Raw genomic sequence first — 20,140 nt, forward strand, 5'->3', positions numbered from 1 at the left:
TAAGGATATCAGAAAATGGTAATGATAAAGTGAAAAGGCAGCGCTGGACTATATATATTATACATCTAGTTCTCTGATATTCCTGGCAGTTTCATGAAGCGGTGAAATAGGGGGTGATGTTCGGATGACTGGAGACAGTTTGCAGGCTGGACCAGGCGAGGAGGATGCCAGTGACATGGCTGGAACCGAGGGAGCCTTGGAGGGAGGACAGGTGAACCGGTGAACCGGCGTCAAGCAGGAGATCGCAGACATCCTCTCTTCCTTGCAGGACAAAGAAGACCTGGATGAAAGGATTTCTTACTTCAAAACCTACCTGGAGACCAAAGGGGCAGCCCTGAGCCAGACCACGGAGTTCCTCCCTTTCTACGCCCTGCCTTTTGTTCCCAACCCCATGGTGCACCCCTCATTTAAAGAACTCTTCCAGGTAAGCGACTGTCTCCAGATCTTGGATCCTGGGCAGTATGGCAATTCCACCTTTTATACGCTGGTGGTTTCTGAAGGATGCTGTAAAAAAACACTAAAATTTGCATATGTTGTATTTTAAAAGAATGTACAGGTAATTTGCATTAACAAACTTTTCTTCTGCTATAAAATGTTGTTGTTGTTGTTGCACCAAGACTTGTTAACTCAGACTGACAAAATATTGTAAAACATACTAACCTCTGAAGTCATTCTGTGTAAACTTTTGCAGTATTGAAACAATAACCTATTCAATTATAATGAAAACTAGTAGCCAGAGAAAAATCTAGGCTACTTTACACAATCACTGGCCATGTATATTTTGATTTGTGTTAAAATTCTCACTTACTCGGTATATATTTGACTGTCTGATTTTGTACTACGTTATTTCCGTCAGACTGTTTGTCTATAGCTCTTTTAATTGTTATATTTCATTTTACTTAACATTTTAGCATCGTTTTTATAAATAAAATGTACCTATTAAGGTAATTTTTGTTGACTTACTAAAATTAATACATTCCACTGAGAGGTTTATTGAAATGTATTTAGAAACAAATATTTTGATATGACTGGATAGTTTTTCCAAAGTTCTCACACTGTTTTCAACAATTTGTGTGGCACTTGCTCCCCAGCCACTGAACAATGGATGCAATTCTTCCAAACTCAGTACATTTCAGTTTCTACTATTTTTCTCTGTTTATTGAACTCAGTAAAACCAATTGCATTACTCCTGAATACCAGCTGCTAAATTGAAGGTCAAGTGGTTGACTCATTCTGTCAAAGCCAGGTTGTTGTATAGTAGCACAGTTGAATTCTGTGCTTGTTTTTCTGGTCAGTCCCAATTTAGGTTTACTGTCTTCTCCTAAAAGGTTGAAAATATAAAACAGTTACAAAGGTGATGAACCTTGCAATGGAAGGTTAGATTTTCTCACAGTCAAGGTTTTGTTTATGAGAGTTATGACATGGCAGTGTGGCTGCTGCTTAGGTCAAGGCAAGGTGGAGCTGGGAGAGTCAGGGAAAGGTTCCTGCTGAGTCCTCGGCAGGTCTGATGTTCCAAGACTGCGTTCAAGTTCTTCTTCAGAGTTCAGGAGGTTAGAGATCATCAGTATTCACAGAGTCATTTTATTCCCCTCTTTTTTTCCTTTTAGGGCTCTCTAAATATATTCTTTCAGTAGTCATCACAGATACTTCAGTGTACATAATAAAATCTAAAGTTAGTATCTGTACTCTCTTCCTGACCATTACAAGGACCTCATTTAACTTATGGGCTGTAGTTGTCAAATATTTTAGTATATACTTTAGCCCCACAAAATCTGAACTTATTTAAATTTTATGCAGTCAGTGTGGGTATCGATTTACCCTTAGATTCACCAGTATTTTTGTTTACTACTCCACCTTGCGTTAGAGGCCCTTCCATCTGGGATTGTTTTTGCCCCTACTTGAAAGATGTTCCTTTAGAATCTCCTTTCATTGAAGATCCCTTCTTTCAGTTCTTGTTGTCTGAAAGCATCTGTACTGCTTTCTCAGGCAGGGTTAAAATACTAGATTTACAGCTCTTTTTTTTTTTTTCCGTGTGGCATGCGGGATCTTAATTCCTCGACCAGTGACTGAACCCATGCCCCTTGCAGTGGAGCTCAGGGTCTTAACCACTGGACCACAGGGAGGTCCTGACAGTTATTTTCTTTCAGGAAACTGAAGGTTTTTTATTTTGTCTCCTGACTCCCACTGTTGCAGTTTTGAAGCTGGCCTTCAGTCTGATTGCTGTTCTTTTGCAGGTCACCTGTCTTTTTTTCTCTGATTGTATCATTTCACTCTAGTGTATCTAGTGTGTCTTAGGGATACCCAAATATTTTATTTTGCTTTTTTTTTTTTAAGATGTCTTGGTTTATGTTGGCCAACCTAGCAATCCTTTCCTGAGATTCATTTCTATACCATTGAGCAGAGAGAGCCTCAAGCTGGGGCACACCGTATGAGTTTCCTGCAGTTGTTATAACAAAGGACCACACACTGGGTGGTTTAAAACAACAGAAATTGCTTGTCTCACAGTTTACGAGGCCAGAAGTGTGAAATTAGGGTGTCGAGGGACTGTGCTCCCTACGAAACTTCTAGGGGAAGATCCTTCCTTACCTTTTCCAGCTTCAGTAGCCTATGTGTCCCTTGGCTTGTGGCTGCATGATTCTTAATCTCTGCTCTGTCTTTGCATGGCTGTCTTCTCTCTGTATCTGTGCCTAAATGTCCTTCTTCTTATAAGGACATCAGTCATATTGGATTAAGAGCTTATTCTCATTCAGCCTCCTCTGAGCTAATTTCTTCTGCAGTGTCCCCGCTCCCCTGACCTCACATTCTGAGGAGATTAAGGCTTCAACATGTCTTTTTAGGGGACACAGTCCAACCCACAACAGACCCATTAGAAATAGAGTCATCGTGCTCTGTCAGGGAATTACAAAATCTTTTTTAAGATATCAGACTTTTCTGCTTATTTGGCAGTATTTTTCTGAAGAGTCAGAGAATGCACTGGATAGACCAGTGGAGTTGGATGGGAGGTGTGGGTGATGAGAGCTGGAAGTGGACGTGAATTTTTAGCGGCAGAACTTCTTTTAGTGGGACCTCACGGTTTAATGACAGATACCCTTGTCTAAGAACCCTAAGAAAATTGTCCCGAGAAAGGTCTTTGCTTGTGACACTTATTCTTTCACTACATAAGTCATTATTTTTTCCTTCTCAGTGAACATTATTTGAGATAAATAATTTATTTTTAAGGAAGAAATCAAACTAGACACATATCAGAATGCTGGACACGATGGCATATTTGAGGCAGATGACCGCTTCTTTCTGTTTTTCTTGTCTGAGTGAGGTTTATGGAAATGAGTCCCTTTCTTCCAGAGACTTTCTGTAACTTAGTGATAATTGCATATGCCTGCCAGTGCCACATATGCCTAAACCATACTGAATTATTTTTGGTATTCAGCCTAATAAGGTTACTTGGCATCCTTGAAATATTCAAATCATGTACAAGGTTATTTTTTCCCTGTTTATGAAAGTACTTTGTCCTTTCCTCCTGCCGTGGCCTCTTGAATCTTCTATAAGTGAATTGGTCAAATGTCCTAAAACCTGTTTTTTACAGCATCATGCCACTGACAAGACATCTTCCTTCTGATTTCAGTAACTGTGGCAGAGCTATTTCATCCTGAAGGCCACAGCTTGACAATGTTTGTTGGCATTTAATGATCTGGTGCTTTTCTTATTTTTCCTTGTTCTTTTTTCCTTACCTTTAGGATTCTTGGACTCCAGAATTAAAGTTGAAATTGGAAAAGTTTCTGGCTTTAATGTTCAAAGCTAGTAACACGCCAAAGCTTTTAACATTGTATGTATCCTTTTAAAGCAAGTGGAGACCACCTCTGGAATTAATAGTCGCCTGTGTGTGTGTGCTAAGTCATTTCTCTTGTGTCCAACTCTTTGTGACTCCATGGACTGTAGCCTGCCGGGCTCCTCTGTCCATGGGGATTCTCCAGGCAAGAATCCTGGAGTGGGTTGCCATTTCCTACTCCAGGGGATCTTCCCAAGCCAGGGATCAAACCCTCTTACATCTCCTGCATTGGCAGGTGGGTTCTTTACCATTAGCGCCACCTGGGAAGCCCAAGAATTGCCTAGATGGCCTCAGATAGGGGTGGTTGTGGTTGGGCTGCTTCCATACTCAGGAGTGAATGAAGCACTAACAAGAGCATGTGCCAAGGCCTGTAACGAGTTGAATTCTATGGCATTGGGTCTCTGAGACTTGGCAAGGGTCTTATTTTCATGTCATGTGCCAAGAAGCTGTCTTGAGTAGGAAAAAAACAAAAATGTCTGTCTTCTTAGAAAAGAGCTCTTTGGAATTGTCCCTTTACTGAAGGTCAGTCACTTAAGGCCTTGGGGTCATGTGGTATGGATCAATTCATATATAACTTGTCCTTCCAATTAGGGCTTTTAAAAAACAACTTTGTTGAGGTGTAATTTACATACCATAAAATTTGCCCATGGTAAGTATGTTATTGAATGATTTTTAGCAAATGCACAGAGCAGCCATCACCACGATCCAGTTTAAACAGAGGCACTTTTGAGAGTAGAAGGGGGACACTGACCGGACAGAGGCCCAGGACGAGGTGGAAGTGGAGGCTGTCCAGGGAGGAGCAGCTCCCTGCCCGTGGATGCTCCCTTCCAGAGCTGGTTGGTCTCTAAGGACGCTCGTCTCCTTTTATTCTGAACAAGAATGGAGCAAAAGTTATTTCATGACAAGAATTAGCATTTTGGATCATAAAGTTGGTGCTTGTTTTGTTTACGGTAATAAAAAGTTTAGGCCACTGTGCTGAGTAATGCCTTCTGCTTCCATTCTGACTCCAAAGCACTGGACTCTGTTTTCCTAATTGGACTCCTTGAATGGAAATCCCTAGGATTTCATGACACGTTTCTCCTGCTTCCACTTCCTGATCGTTTAGTGGCTCCCTCTTGCCTGTACTCAGTTCCTCACCTCATCTTGAGACTGCCCCCAGACGGGCTTAGTACACCTCCCCTTTCCACTTTTATATCCTTTAAGGTTTTCTTCAACTTCTTCCCTCTGCCCACATGTTTGCATACCCAGTTCCTTTCCCTCTTAGAGTTTTGTATAAAAGGACAGTTTTCAGTGAAATTAGAACTTCTCCAACTTGGTTTATGTTTTTTTTAATACACTTTTAAAAAGTATTCCTCGGTACTTCCCTGGCAGTCCAGTAGCTGGGATTCTGCACTTCCAATGCAGGGAGCCCAGGTTCAATCCCTGGTCAGGGAGCTAGATCCCACATCCCGCAACTAAGAGTTCACCTGCCACAACTAAAGATCCTGTGCAGCCAAATGAATAATTAAAAAAATTAAAAATAAAAAGCCTTTCTCCTTAAAGGTAACAGGTACCAACTATAATGTAAAGATTCTAAAAGAAAATTTTTACAAAATAAATGATACTGGTATATTAATAATAGCACCCACTTCATAGGAATAGTATGAGGATTGAGTTAATACATGAAAAACCTGCTTAAACCTGTCCAACACATACTAAGCACTTGTGTTATTGTTAGCTGTTGTATTATAGTTTGAAAACACTTGTCACCTTTCATCCCATTCAACATTTGCTTCGAAGCAAATACACTGAAGTCCAGTAGGTAACTTTAAACATTATTCCTCTCTTTTCCTTCTTACGTGGAAATATTTGGAGTTCAGTTCAGCACATATATTAGGTTGAATAGTATGCTAGGAATTAGGGATAAAAGAAAAAGCCAAGATCATTGTCTTAGCTGGAGTTTTGAACATGAAGATGAGTGTCCGCGAGGCAGACAGAATGAGGGATAGGAGTTCCAGGTAGAGGGAACAGCTTGTGCCCAAGTGCTGAGCCAGTGTGTCTGGGACACTGAAGGATTCAGTGTTTCTGGGGCAGGATTGAGATGGAGAGAGTCAGAGACCAGGCAGGGCCGGGTCATGGAGGTTCGTGTGAGGTCCCCTAAGTAATGAGGAGAAAAACATGGTCATGTTTACATTTTTTTTAAATCACTCTCTTTTTATTCCTGATTATAAAATTGATCCTATTCCTTATAGAAAGTTTAGAAAGCACAGAAATGCATTTGTTCACACACATACATTTCAAAGTATGTAATGTATACAATAAGCAAGGATAGACATCTCTATGTATGTATATTTTTAAATATTTTTCTTAAATGAAGAGAATGTTTCCTCATAGCATTAAAATATTCTTCAAAAATAGGTGGTCTCAAAGTTTGAACATAGAAATTACCTATGTCCCAGCAATTCCACTCCTAGCTGTATCCTCAAGAGAAACAAAAGTGTCCGTCTACACAGCAGTTTGTACATGAATGTTCACAGCAGCATTATGCAAAATAGGCAAAAAGTACAGCCAGCCAGATGTCCATGGTCTGATGCGTGGATGACCAGGTGCACACAGTGGGATGTTGCGTGGCAATACAAGTGAGTGAGTCACTGATCTGTACTGCTACATGGATGAATCTTGAAAACACGGTGCTAACATGAAAGAAGCCAGACACAGAAGGCTGCATACTGTGTGATTCCATGTGTGTGAAGGGGCCAGAAAAGGCACATCTGTAGAGAGTGGGTAAGTGGCTGCCTAGGGCAGGGGAGGGTGGTGAGAGGGGGTGGGGACCGCTGATGGCACAGGGTCTCTTTCTTGGGTGATGAAAATATTCCACTCCTGATTGCGGTGATGGTTGGACAACTCCGTGCATATATTGAAAACCATGGAAATGTACACTTTAAATGGGTGAATTCTATAATATGTGAATTACATCTCAATAAAGCTGTTACCAGAAAAAGTAAGGAAACCCAAATAAAACAGGTGAACGCCTTGGCCTTCAGTCATGTGGCCAGATGTGTGGAAGCTGAGGTTCAAAGCCAGGCCACCCAGCACTAGCGTCTGTGGTCACAGTCACTGTGCCATGTCCTTTTCATCAAAATCTCAATTTCCTTAGGCTAGTTGCTTTAGCACTGAAGGTACAGAGGTAAAGCGTATGAACACAGATTTGCATTTTTAGTCCAATGTTTTGGTAAGGAGGCCAGTTAGGGGGCTGTTGGACTCACAGACGAGTTCCTGAGATGGAGAGAGGAGGATTTCCTTAAGGGTAGTAACCCCAGGATTGAAAGGTCGGTTAACTGTGTTCACTGTTGATCGGGTTCCGGTTCCCTGTCCTGAGATTTCTCTTTTTCACCGGGGCTGTTTCCCAGATGGCCCAGCACAATGAGAGAGATACCCTGAGTACTGTCTCCTGAATGCCTGTTTTCCTGAACTTCTCATCCCAGAAGGAGAATGGACAAAGCAACAAAGGTAAGTCATCTAGATTAACCGTTTTTAAATAACAACTTCGCCGACTCAAGTTTTAAGTAATGAAATGGAGAGAATTCCACAGACTTGGCAAAAGAGGGCTTTGAAAGTCTAAATACTTAGGAACTGCTTCACAGTCCTTTTTCTCTGCGTTCCTTGAGGCCCACTTCTCAGGGTGGCTGGTACGGTTAGCTTTGTCTTGTATGTCGACGACTAAGATGGGGAGAATCCAGTCAGGTGCCAGAAAAATGTCACGGCAGCAGCAGTTAGACGGCGCAGTGCGGCACGAATGGGGAGAGAGTTATTTCCGTGTCTTTCACTTTTACCTTGAACTAGCCTAGTCTAACAGGGTCTTACCTCAGCAGCATGTGGAGTGTCCATTCTTATACAGCGTTTCCGTTTTTCACATTCAAAGTAGGAATTCCAGTCTTAAATTTTTAGCATAAAATGATGGTTTTTCCATGATGAGTCATCTTTACCAGACCCGTTCATTTTCCAGAAAGATGAGAAAAATTTAAGTTAACGTGGTGGCCACAAGTGGGGTTCTTTGTAGGAGTTTTGTCACTGATACAACATGATTATGACAATGGCTGAAGTTACTCTGTTGGAAAGGGTGTGTGAGGTGCTTCTTGCCTTTGCTAAGTACCGATGGCATCATCCTCGATTCCCAGCAGGTGGAGTGTTACTACGTGAAATAACACATTTGTCTTTTTCACAGCAGTCCTGCCAGAGAGGGTTTCAAAACTTCCTGCCATTGTTTCTCTGTTTCCTTTTAGAGAGTCAAAGTTTTCCAAAGAACAAAAGCATTAGGAAGTTGCCATTTGGCTCTTGGTTCTCCAGCACTGGGAGGATGAACAGTGCTGAGACCCCCACGGGGGCTTCAGTAACTTCAGGTGGGAAGCCCTGGGTGTCTGTTCTCCACCTCGGGAGCCCTGTGGCCTCCAGCCCAGCGGTTCCAACTGTACAGCCATTTCTGCGGCCAGGCTGCTGCTCCTGGAGCTCCTGGGGCCCCGCGTGGGGGAGTGGCAGGTCTCAGGACCGCTCCTCTCCGTCTGCCTGAACATGGAGGAGCGGGGCGCAGATGTGTCCTCGTGGGGTCAACAGGGACCTCTCCGAGGGTCACAGACTGCAGCCTTGAACCGTCGGGGTAGCTTTGCCCCCAGCACAGTGACCCCAAGGACCAGTGCAGCCCCCAGGACTGCATCAGTGCAGCTCCGGGCCTTGACCAGGGCGGGTCTGGCCCGGTTTTCTCCCATTCGGCACAGGTGGAACTCTCCAGCTGGGCTGGCACTCGGGTCTCGCCATGCACCTCCCGGGAATGCTCTTGTGCTTCACTACTTCTGTTTCTCTAGCCGTCCAAGCAAACCACCTCAGACCTGGCGGCATAAAACAGCAGTGTCCATTTGTTATTATTATCCTCTTGCGTGGTCTGGGAATTATGGGCTCAGTCAGTTCTCCCTCAGGGTTTCTCCCGGGTGTAGACGGAGCCGGGTCGAGTCGAGCCACCTCCAAGGCTTCCATGAGCACGGGTGTGATGGCTGATGCTGGCTGTCGGCTGGGTTCTCAGCACAGGCCCTGAACCGGGACCCCCAAGTGGACTTCTCCTCGTGGCCTGGGCTTCCTCAGGGCCTGGCGGCCGGGTTCCCACCCGGGGTGAATGTCCCCAGAGGGGTGCGGATGGAAGCCGTTTCACCTCTTCACCCAGGCTCTGAAGTAACTCGGTGTTGTTTCTGGTGCGTTCTCTTCATTACAAGCAAATTCCTGAAGCCCCCATTCAAAGGAAGGAGAATTACGTTCCACCTCTTGATGGGAAGGAGTGTCAAAGACTTTGCAGTCATGTTTTAAAGCCACCGCCCCACCTGTGTCTTCGGGTCCCCAAGGCCTGCCTCAGTGCTTGACTGAGTCTGTTCAGTCCCTGTTCAGATTCAGTCTTTGGACTCCTAGGCACTGAAGGCAGGAAGGTGGTGAGAAACTTCTCCCGGATTCCCAAGTTTCTGCCAGCCCCTGTCACCCGGCATGCCCTGCAGTTTAGGGGGATAGCTTCTTGCCAGGAACCAGTTATGTCTCCAGTAAGCGGCCCGGTTTTGCAGACAAAAATAAACATGGGTGGGGGGAGTGGACGTAGAAGAGCCTGTGTTTTTTCCTACAGACCTTTCATTTGGTATTTCAGCAAGGAGGCCAGGGTTCCGAGCCTTCTTTAAGTTTGATTTGAGTTGAGTTTTCCTAGGCTAGCTAAGCAGGATGTCTGTGGAATTGAGTCTAGCAGGCCCAGTGTGTTTCTGCGGCAGAATAGCCCCCAAATGCAGTGTCGCCATGGAGATGAGGGAATAGCACCCGGCAAGGCACTTGTGCCAGGGGCTCAGGTCCAGGCCCAGCGTCACCACAGCTAATTGTCACCACTTTGAGTGACTGGATAATATCATTATGTGTCTGGATAGGAAGGTTTCATGGGCGCAGTGAGATTTCCATTAACTTTTTCTTTTCTTCTTTTGGTTCTCTCTTTTTAATTCTTTATTATTTCCCTAAACTTTGGAAGAAGGGTGGGCAAAGTGTTTGGAGTGTGGAAAAGTCTCTCAAAAGGAATTATATTAAAAATGGTGTTAGGAATAAAAAGTTAGGTTGGCAGCATAGCATGTTGGATTATTATTTTCACCTAGCCATCTAAAAAAGGATATAGAAATAGCATCTTTCAGCATTCCTGGCATTATTCATTTGGCCCCTTCAGAAAATGGGCAACTGATCATTTTTCTGGAGTTCAGAGTTGTAAATAGCTTTTTATATTGTTGTTGTTCAGTCACTGAGTTGTATCCGATTCTTTATGACCCCGTGGACTGCAGGACACTAGGCTCCTCTGTCCTGCACTGTCTCCCAGAGTTTGCTCAGATTCACGTCCATTGAGTCAGTGATGCTGTCTAACCATCTCATCTTCTGCCACCCTCTTCACCACGCGCCTTCAGTCTTTGCCAGCATCAGGGTCTTTTCCAATGAGTTGGCTCTTCGCATCAGGTGGCCAAAGTATTGGAGCTTCAGCTTTGGCATTGGTCCTTCCAATGAATATTCAGCATTGATTTTTATATTAGGTTAGAAAAAATTTCTGTATTTTGAAAGGTATTGTCTTGAGCAGCCTAGGGGGTCTCCAAAGTTAAATCTCATCTACTCTTATAAAAAAAACAATGCATCTAAATGAAGTATAAATGTTAACATAAGAAAACTTGACTGCTGTACTGTAGTGAAGATCTCCGTCGCTTTTGTTATTGTTTCATTTCATGCTGGAATTAAAAAAACTGTCTGTGACCTTAACTGGCATTCTTTTAGTTGTATATATGTTTTGTTTAAAGCTTGCAGTTCTTTGTCCAAAGAATGCAGTTCTTTGGACTTTTGTACAAATTATGTCAGTGACTTTGAAATATAAAATGTCTCAATAAGTTTTGCTGGCACGACTATGGCAGTTTCATTAAAATAACATGGGCCCTGACATCTCCACTAAAAGTTGACATCTTGGAAGGCAAGGCATCTTGGCTTAGTTGTCCTTCTCTCATAAAACTTTTGACAGGGAAAAGAAAGAGTCAGAGTTCTGTTTAATGCTCAGAAATAGAGTTGATATTTTGAGCTGTAACCCAGATATCATACAGTAATGGTCAGGTCCTGTTTATAACTGTTAAGTTGTCTGTACATTGATGTCTCTGGATAGCAGACTGTTTTTGCTAACAGAGAAGGAGTTGCCTACTTCTCTCTTTCCTGTTTATAAAATTTGAATTTTTTCTCCATGAATGAAATTAATTTTTATAAGTAAATGCTGGGTTTTATGGGCTTCCCCTGTGGCTCTGCGGTAAAGAATCCGCCTGCAATGCAGGAGATGAAGAGACACAGGTTCAATTCCTGGTTCAGGAAGATCCCCTGGAGGAGGGCATGGCAACCCATTCCAGTATTCTTTCCTGGAGAATCCCATGGACAGAGGAGCCTGGTGGGCTGCAGTCCATAGGGTCACAAAGAGTCAGACACGACTGAGCGACTAAACAGCAACTCTTTTCTGTAGGCTGCTGGTAGTTAGGGCTCTTTTCTCTCAGGTTACCATACTTTGAAATTGTCATAAATTCCATTTCTTTGTTCCCAAGGTAAAAGCTCCACAAATAGTCCCTTACCTTTAGTTAATCGACAATGAGTTTCTGAGGGGAGTTTTTTGATGCAGTCCCCTTTCAAGAGGGACTACTTGGGTGACATTAACATTGACGGTTTGAGAAGTCATTTGACCCAGCTAATGGGTTTTGGTATTTCATTCATCTGCCACTTGGTACATGTTGAGAAAAATCTCATAGATTCTCTCTAATATTTATTACCATAAAATGGGACCGTGAATAATCTAAAATTTTCATCCTTGAAAGTTCTTATCTATGTAATTTTGAGTTTTGGATGTATGAAAAAGCTTAAAAAATACTTAGTAGGGGAAGAAGGTAGTGACTGTCAATATTGTATTAGGAGAATGATAAATGATTTCCAGGGATATTCTCCAGAGGTTCAAATACTGGATATAAATTTGTTTCAGATGACTTTTTAAAGTTACCTTTCAATACTGAAATTTGATGGGTATTAAATAATAATAATAACTCATTACGTGATATTTGGGGTTTTAATAGTTAGAGTATTTTACTTCTGCACATCAACAATTGTGAAACATGAAAGTTTTTTAAATACAGTGGGAATGTGGGTTATCATCACAGCTGTTAAGGATACAAATTAAGAAGAATAGATAATTTAGGGCAGTGTTTCTCAAACATGAAGTTATGTGTCAGAGCCATTTGAGGAGTTTGTTAACAATGTAGATACTTAGCCCCTATCCAGTATCCACAAAATCATTCTCTGAAGTTGAAGCTTAATAATTTTTATTTTTGGATGATTCTGATATATTTCAGAGTTTACATACCACTGCTTTAGGACATAACCTTTCTGCCATTTTTCAAGTGATCTACTTATATAGAAATACATTTAGAAAATCTCTGACCCTTTTCCGTGAAAGGAAATAATAATAATAGCTGCCATATATGGCCCACCAGGTGACTGCAGTCACAAAATGACAGGACACTTGCTCCTTGGAAAGATAGTTATGACATACCTAGGTGTATTAAAAAGCAGAGACATCACTTTGCCAACAAAGGTCCATAAAGTCAAAGCTTTGGTTTTTCCAGTAGTCATATATGGATGTGGAAGTTGGACCATAAAGAAGGCTGAGCGCCAAAGAAGTGATGTTTTCAAACTGAGCTGCTGGAGAAGACTCTTGAGAGTCTCTTGGACTGCGAGGAAATCAAACCAGTCAATCCTAAAGGAAATCAACCGTGAACATTCATTGGAAGGACTGTTGCTGAAGCTGAAGCTCCAATACTTGGCTACCTGATGCAAAGAACTGACTCATTGGAAAAGACCCTGATGCTGGGAAAGATTGAGGTCAAGGGGAGAAGGGGGCAATAGAGGATGAGATGGTTGGATGGCATCATCGACTCAGTGGACATGAGTTTGAGCAAACTCTGGGAGATAGTGAAGGACAGGGAAGCCTGATGTGAGGCAGTGCATGGTGTCACAGAGAGTCTGATACAACTGAGCACCTAAGCATAGCACAGCATAGTTGATCTACAGTATTATATTAGTTTCAGGTATATATATAACATACTGATTCAATATTTTTATAGGTTATACTCCTTAAAGTTATTATAAAGTAATGCCTGTATTTGGTCTTGATAATTTTAAAGTCTCTCTGTATGCATGAAATGTGTTCTAAAATGAAGGCTTTACATATTATACAGCACCTGGTTTGGGACACAGTGAGTTAACATGCGTGTGGGGGCAGCAACAGGTCCTTCCATCAAAAGTGTGACCTTCCAGGCAAGGGAGAAAGTAGGACAGAGGCAAGGAGAGTGGACACCAATGAAGATTCCAGCTGTGCCTAGGGTGGCTTGGTCACCTTGTGCTGCTGTGAAGGATGGGGGCAGGGTGGTGGTGGGGTTCCAGGAAGAGAACCCTAGAACCTTTCAAGGCTACTGCTCTAAGGCCCAGTGGGGTGGCTTATGCTTTCTCAAACTGGCAGAGTGAACACCTGGCATCTTACCTAATTGTGGATTTGAATTTTCTCAGCACCCATAACGCAGCCCTAACTTTTACTTAAAAGGAAGAACTTATCCCTCATACAGACTCACAGGGCACAAACAGAGAAAAAGACTCAGTTTTGGTTCAGCCATTTTGTGAACTGATGATAAAAAGAATCATTGAGTTCATTTCTCATGTATGTAGAGAGAGGAACTGAAAGAAGTTGTATGGGATTCAGCCAAGGAAATAGATTTTGTTAGGAAAGTCAGTGATGAGCAGTTGAACTATCAGGGTAAAACATTAAAAAAATCAAGGACTTCCCTGGCGTCCACTGGTTAAGACCCTGTGCTTCCAATGCAAGGGGCGCAAGTTCGATCTCTGGTCAGGGAACACAAAGATCCCACCTGCCATGCAGTGCGGCCAAAAAGAAGAAACTAAAAGATCAGTGATTACAAAGCACTTTGTAAGTAAATGTGGCATAAACAGAAGTGTTAAATACATAGTGCTAAGTTCATTGTTATAATAAAATAAAATATTCTTACAGGAGGCGTGGTACTCACTTGAGAAGAATATAATTATTTTTTACTTTGTAGGGTTTTTTAAAACTTTTTAAATTTTGTTTTTGTTTCTTTAAAAAATTATTTATTTATGGCTGTGCTGAGCCCTCCTTGCTGCATGGGCTTTCCTCTAGTTACAGCAAGCAGGGGCTCCTCTCTAGTTGCGATGCAGTAGCTTCTCATGTTGCAGAGCACAGGCCCTAGAGCACGCAGGCTTCAGTAGTTGCAGCATGTATGCTCAGTAGTTGTGGCTTGCTGGCTCTAGCGCACAGGCTCAGGAGTTGTGGCCCACGGGCCGAGTTGCTCCATGGAACATGGGATCTTCTCAGATCAGGGATGGAACCCGTGTCTCCTGCATTGACAGGTGGATTCTTTGCCACTGAGCCACCAGGGAAGCCCCTTGTAGACTTTTTCTTTTCAACCATTGCTTTTTTGTTTTGTTTCAATGTAAATGTAAATCGTCTTCCTAGACATGTTGCAGCAGCTCCACCAGCAGCTGGTAGAAGCTGAGCGGAGGTCCATGACTTACCTGAAACGGTACAACAGGATCCAGGCCGACTACCACAACCTCATCGGAGTCACAGCAGAGCTGGTAGATTCTCTGGAGGCCACGGTCAGTGGCAAGATGGTAAGGAGGTCCCCCATTGTCCACATGTCTTCTTGAGACAAAGATGAGTCGTGGGCACGGATGATTCCTCGCCACCCCCAGCCATGACACCTGCCCCCCACTTTACAAAGCTGGGCACAGCTGTTTATCACGCTGCTGCAGTATTTCATCCATTTTTCCTGACACATTACCTACCACGTTTTTATTTCTTTAGCCTGTTCTTAGTGTTAGCAAAGAATAAATGGGCAGCAGAAAAAAAATTATGTCATGGCATAAAAACGGGGGATATTCGTTTGGTATATAGGAGGCCTATGGGTTTTCATATACTGATTTTGTATCCAGTAACCTTTCTGAAGTCCATTAATCTGAGAGATTCTTTTGATCAGTTCTCTTGTATTCTAGACTGGCAGTCATATCACTTTCAAATAATGATATTTTTTTCCCCTTGTATATCCTAACTTTCTTTTTTCCCCCACTTAACTGATTAGCTAAGACTCTGGGAGTTGAATGAGCTCATGGGCATGTTTGTCTTATTTCCGACTTTAATGGGAGTGACTTGAGTGTTTTACTCAATAAAAAGATAGAAAGCATAATAAAATCACATTCTGGAAATAGAATTTTTTTTTATTGCAAGTAATTGTGGGTTCACGTGTAATTTTAAGGCATAGTACAGAGAGTCCTTGTACCCTCTTCCCAGTTTCCACCAGTAGTAATAGTTTGCAAAACGATAGTACAGTGTCTCAGCTGAGATATTGGCACTGATACAATCTATTGCTTTATCCTGATTTCCCCAATTTTACTTGTACTCCTGTGTGTGTCTGTATGTGTGTGTTTTAAGCTTTATACAACTTTATCACCAATATAAATTTATGTATTAAACTTGCTTTAACACCTTAAAAATGTGATTACAAAATGAAATGTATTCTAGAAATTTTCGAAAATATAGAACTATGCAAAAATAAGATTAAAATTACCTGCCATTATCTCACTTAGTAATAACACTTGTTAACATTCCAGACTTTTTTTCCCCAAAACTTGGATACATGTGTTTTACAGAAATGGGCTCGGTTCACACAGTCTTCTAGTCTGCTTTTCTCCTAAATACTGAATCATGCATTCTTGAAGTCATTAAATATCCTCCTACGATGCTCACCTCTTGTGGCCGTGTTTTCCATCAGGTTATTTAGTGTGTTGGGTCTCTATTGTTGGACAATACGGTTGTTTCCAGGTTTTTACTTTCATAAGTGGGCATTTAAGTAAACACTTGAAAGGAATCAGTTATGCAGTTCCCTGGGATTACCCCAGAACTCTAGGCCAGAGCAACAACTGTGGATTGCTTTTTGCTATAATAGCGTGTGAAAGTGAGTGAAAGTCGCTCAGTTGTGTCTAACTCTTTGCCACCCCATGGACTGGAATTTTCCAGGCCAGAATACTGGACTGGGTAGCCTTTCCCTTCTCCGGGGGATCTTCCCAACCCAGGGATCGAACCCAGGTCTCCCACATTGCAGGTGGATTCTTTTAAATATGTTTTAATACCCTACACTGAAATGTCTTTGCCCGGATGAAAACACAGCACACAAACGTTCACAGAACTGCTGAAAGTTGCATGGTGTGGCTGGAATGGCCGAAGCTAGGGGGTGGGGAGTGGCATGTGTTGGAAGACGAGGCAGGGGAGGTGCATGAGGGACAGTCTCAGAGAGATTTGTAGACTGTGCTTAGGAACTTGTGTTTCACCCTGCAGTTAGTGAGGAGCATTTGAAATGTGTATCTTGAAAATTGTTCAGGTTTTTTAGTTCTGAAAATAACACGCACCGACTTTTCTTTAGTTCAGAGAAGTACCAGAAACAAAACAAAGATGGCTTATATAATCACTGTTAAGAAAAGAAGGCATGCACATAGAAAATTCAAATAGTACAGAAATAAAACGTGTATTTTCCTTTTGCTATCTCTCCTATTAAACAATAACTGCCATTGTCCTGATGTGGCTGCCACAGCCAGGGTTGATGTGATGCCTGGTGTGGCCCGCTGACCACAGGTGGGACCTGAGCTCTTACTGCCGGAGTGTGCGAGCAGAGGCCCACACACTACCAGGCAGGGAGCCTCCAGTGTCAAGACAGGGAGACATGGCGTTGGGGCAGGGGGCAGCACTGGAATCTGAACTAGCTTGTTTTTAATGTAAAAGAAATACATGCTCATAGTAAAAAATTGAAACACTTCAGAGGAGTATGTAGTTAGGAGCAAAAGGCCACTTATACACACAGTTCCTTAGTCTCGTTTTCTTGGAAGATTAACACTTGTGTATTACTTCAGAATCCTTCTGCGCATGTACATGTGCGTGCGTGTGCATATACACATACTACTTGGGGTCATGTAACCCATTATCCTTCTCAAACTTGCTATTTCACTTTCAGCGTATCTTGGAGATCTTTCCACATGACCACACACTGCTTCGTTATTTTTAATGCTTGTACATTATTCCACTGTAAGGGTGAGCCATAATTTGTCAGATCTCTGATGATGAACATTTAGACTTTTTTGTTTGCTATAACACAAAATGTTGTACATACTGTATGTGTATTTATATACACATATATATACATACATATATATAAGTATACCTGTGTATACTGTATATATATACAGTATACATACTGTATATATATATACTGTGTATATATACTGTATATATATATATACTGTACCTTTGAATGTACGGAAGATAAGCACCTGAATGGAATTGCTAGGTCACAAGTTATGGGCATTAAAGTTTTGATAGATGTTGCCAAATTATTTCTTCAAAGATTTCAACAATATCTACCCACCATCCACCTCCAGTAACATATCAGAATCAGAATATCTATTTCTTCACACACTTGCCAACACTAGGCATGATTATACTTTGAAATTTTTGCTGGCTAGGTAAGTAAAACTTGGTATTCTGAATGTTTCAACTTACATTTCTTTAATTATGTGTGAGGCCAAATATATTTTCATATGTCTTTTTGCCATTTATATTTTGTCTTTTAGTCAACTATTGTATACATGTCCTGTCCTCTTTTCACTTATTTTAAGCAAGAAGGTGACAGAATCAGATTCCCGCATTAAAGAAATGGTTCTGGTATCAAAGGAGAGGAAGCAATTTCAGGAGCAAAGGGTTGCTCCAAAGTCTCAGAAATCACAGAAAACTCTAGAAGTCCAGAACTGAGAAGTGTCCAGTGTGTCTGCCATTTAGAAAGTCATTGGTGGTGGCCTTTACCATGGGAGTTTCAGTGGGGGCAATGCAGACGGGGGCTCAACTGGGGTGTGTGGACAGGTACAGGGAAGGTGAGGCAGCAGACATCGGCTGTTCTTTTAAGGACCGTGGCTGTGAGGGAGGAACATCGAGAAGGTGGTTGATAGATGAGGACCTTGGGAGGAGAAGGGGGAAGGTATTTTTGAAATATATCTGGACACGTTTCTAGGTTGTAGGAAAGGAACTGGTATAAAAGGAAAGGTGAGATGCACAGGATGAACAAGGAATGTTTAAATTTTGATCCTGTAGGCATTCAGAGGAGATGGGCTGAGGATAATGTAGGAGGTGCAGCCTTGAGATGGAGCCCAGCTGATCTGAGAAATTCTCCACGAGGAACAGTCTTTCTTGTGGCTGAAACAGACTGGAGGTTTCCAGGGGGCAGGCAGGAGAACCACAGGGAGAGAAGGGGTCTAGTCCAGTGTTCCTGCTCCTTCCAACCCACTGGTCAGTTGAGTAGTCTTCCTCTTGTAGGCATGAGTGAGTAAGCATTGGGACGCCTGTTACATTAGCACGTGGGAGTTCACCACAGAGTCAGGAGACTGGGAAAAGAAGTGTCCCTCCAACAATCGGGTATAGAAAAAGTCTGGAAAGAGGTAAAACTGTCTGGTAGCTCAGTGGTAAAGAATCCACCTGCAATGCGGGAGATACGGGTTCTATCCCTGGGTCAGGAATATCCCCCGGAGAAGAGAAAGGTAATCCACTCCAGTAGCCTTGCCTGGAGAATCCAATGGACAGAGGAACCTGGCAGGTTACAGTCCATGGGGTTGCAAAAGAAGTCAGACACAACTTAGCAACTAAACAGCAACAACCTCTAGGGGCTGGCTTTTGGGGGCAGGGTGGACTGGGGACAAGTTGGGGCACTCTTACCTCTTTTTTTTTTTTTGACCACACAGCTTGTGGTATCTTAATTCCCTGACCAGGGATGGAACCCGGGCCCTTGGCAATGAGGGGAGAGTCCTAACCACTGAATCACCAGGGAATTCTCATTTATATATATATTTAAAAAAAGACGTAAAATGAGAAGAAAACGTTTCAGAGATTACCACCTTAGATGCTGGATATCAGTCCTGAATCATGGTGGCTAATGAGAGAGGCATGAGAGGCGCTGAAGAAAGAGGCCATCGTGTAACTGCTTTGATGCAGAAGTAATCCAGCTCCCGTTGTCGAGCGCTGGGTAGTTCATAACAAGTCTCCATCACTCACTCAGTTACCGTTTGTTGAGCGTCTCTCATGTGCTGGGCTCTCCCCTGGTCCCCAAGACACAGAGCCATAGGCCTCCTTCATCTCTTCCCACAGGTCCAGAAAGCAGAAGGCAGACCCGTTGGTTTTCTTGAATCCACTGCTTGAGCCTAGATCTTCAGATTTTAAGCCCGGCATTCTTTCTATCATGACTTTCCATCCATTCTTACCGCTCCCCCCTCCCCCTGCCCTACCATGACTTCACTGCTTGAATTAACAAAAAATTGGTTTAAAATCAGTTTATTTTATGGGAATTCCCTGGCTGTCCAGTGGTTAGGCGCTTTCACTGTGGAGGGCCCAGGTTCAATCCCTGGTCGGGGAACTAATATCCTGCAAGCGAGGCAGTGTGGCCAAAAAAAAAAGTTTATTTTGCGGGACAGAGGGAGTATGTTAACTGCAATTACATGACTTAAAGTTTGCTATCCTGTGGTCACACCTGGAGAGTGTTAGTTTTCTCATCAGGCTCTACTCGCTAGAGCTCCAATGTTAAAGCAAAATCTCACCTCCGCGCCTGTGGAGCGGCCGTGGAGAGTCAGTGCCCACACCAGCCAGGGCAACACTCACCAGCCATCCGTCCTCTGTCCTCTGCAGATCACACCCGAGTACCTGCAGAGCGTCTGCGTCCGCCTCTTCAGCAACCAGATGCGGCAGAGCCTGGCGCGCAGCGTGGACTTCACGAGGCCCGGCACGGTGAGGCCTGCAGATTTCACCATGTGTGTTAGTCGCAACGTCGTGTCCAACTCCTTGTGACCCCATGGACTGTAGCCCACCAGGCTCCTCTGTCCATAGGATTCTCCAGGCAAGGATACTGGAGTGGCTTGCCATAGATTTCACCATACCATAACTTTAAAAAATGAGAGAACAGGAGAAAACACATTTGGGAGGTCTGCATTTCAGCAGGCTTTGGAGATCTGTACCTTCCCAGAAGAAAAAGAAAGCTGTTTTTAGAAAGTGAGCAGCTGGAAGGCAGCCTCCTGGGGCGGAGACAGGCTGGTCTCTTCCAGGTGGGGCCGCTCTGTGGGCACCAGGGCTTGGTAACAGCAGCAGGTCAGGAGGAA

The 20,140-nt window shown here is 43.0% G+C and overlaps 1 protein-coding gene across 17 annotated transcripts in view; it reads left to right on the top strand.

Moving 5' to 3' along the window:
* The window catches only part of ARMC9 (armadillo repeat containing 9), a 185,285-nt gene that overhangs the window by 12,374 nt on the left and 152,771 nt on the right, over nt 1-20,140 (top strand). For 15 of the 17 annotated variants that reach the window (XR_014080884.1, XR_014080885.1, XM_081585627.1 and 12 more), the window contains 5 exons: nt 269-424; nt 3,735-3,827; nt 7,291-7,315; nt 14,415-14,572; nt 19,674-19,772. Coding sequence is in view for 15 of the 17 variants with exons in the window: in XM_081585627.1 (XP_081441753.1) it covers nt 269-424; nt 3,735-3,827; nt 7,291-7,315; nt 14,415-14,572; nt 19,674-19,772 (531 nt within the window). In the remaining 2 variants the exon portion in view is untranslated. The remainder of the gene's footprint in view (nt 1-268; nt 425-3,734; nt 3,828-7,290; nt 7,316-14,414; nt 14,573-19,673; nt 19,773-20,140) is intronic. The other 2 variants (XM_081585635.1, XM_081585632.1) reach the window with 1 other exon arrangement.

Source organism: Giraffa tippelskirchi, chromosome 3, assembly GCF_054371585.1.
Source record: "Giraffa tippelskirchi isolate mGirTip1 chromosome 3, T2T-mGirTip1v1.2.pri, whole genome shotgun sequence".
Lineage (NCBI taxonomy): Eukaryota > Metazoa > Chordata > Mammalia > Artiodactyla > Giraffidae > Giraffa > Giraffa tippelskirchi.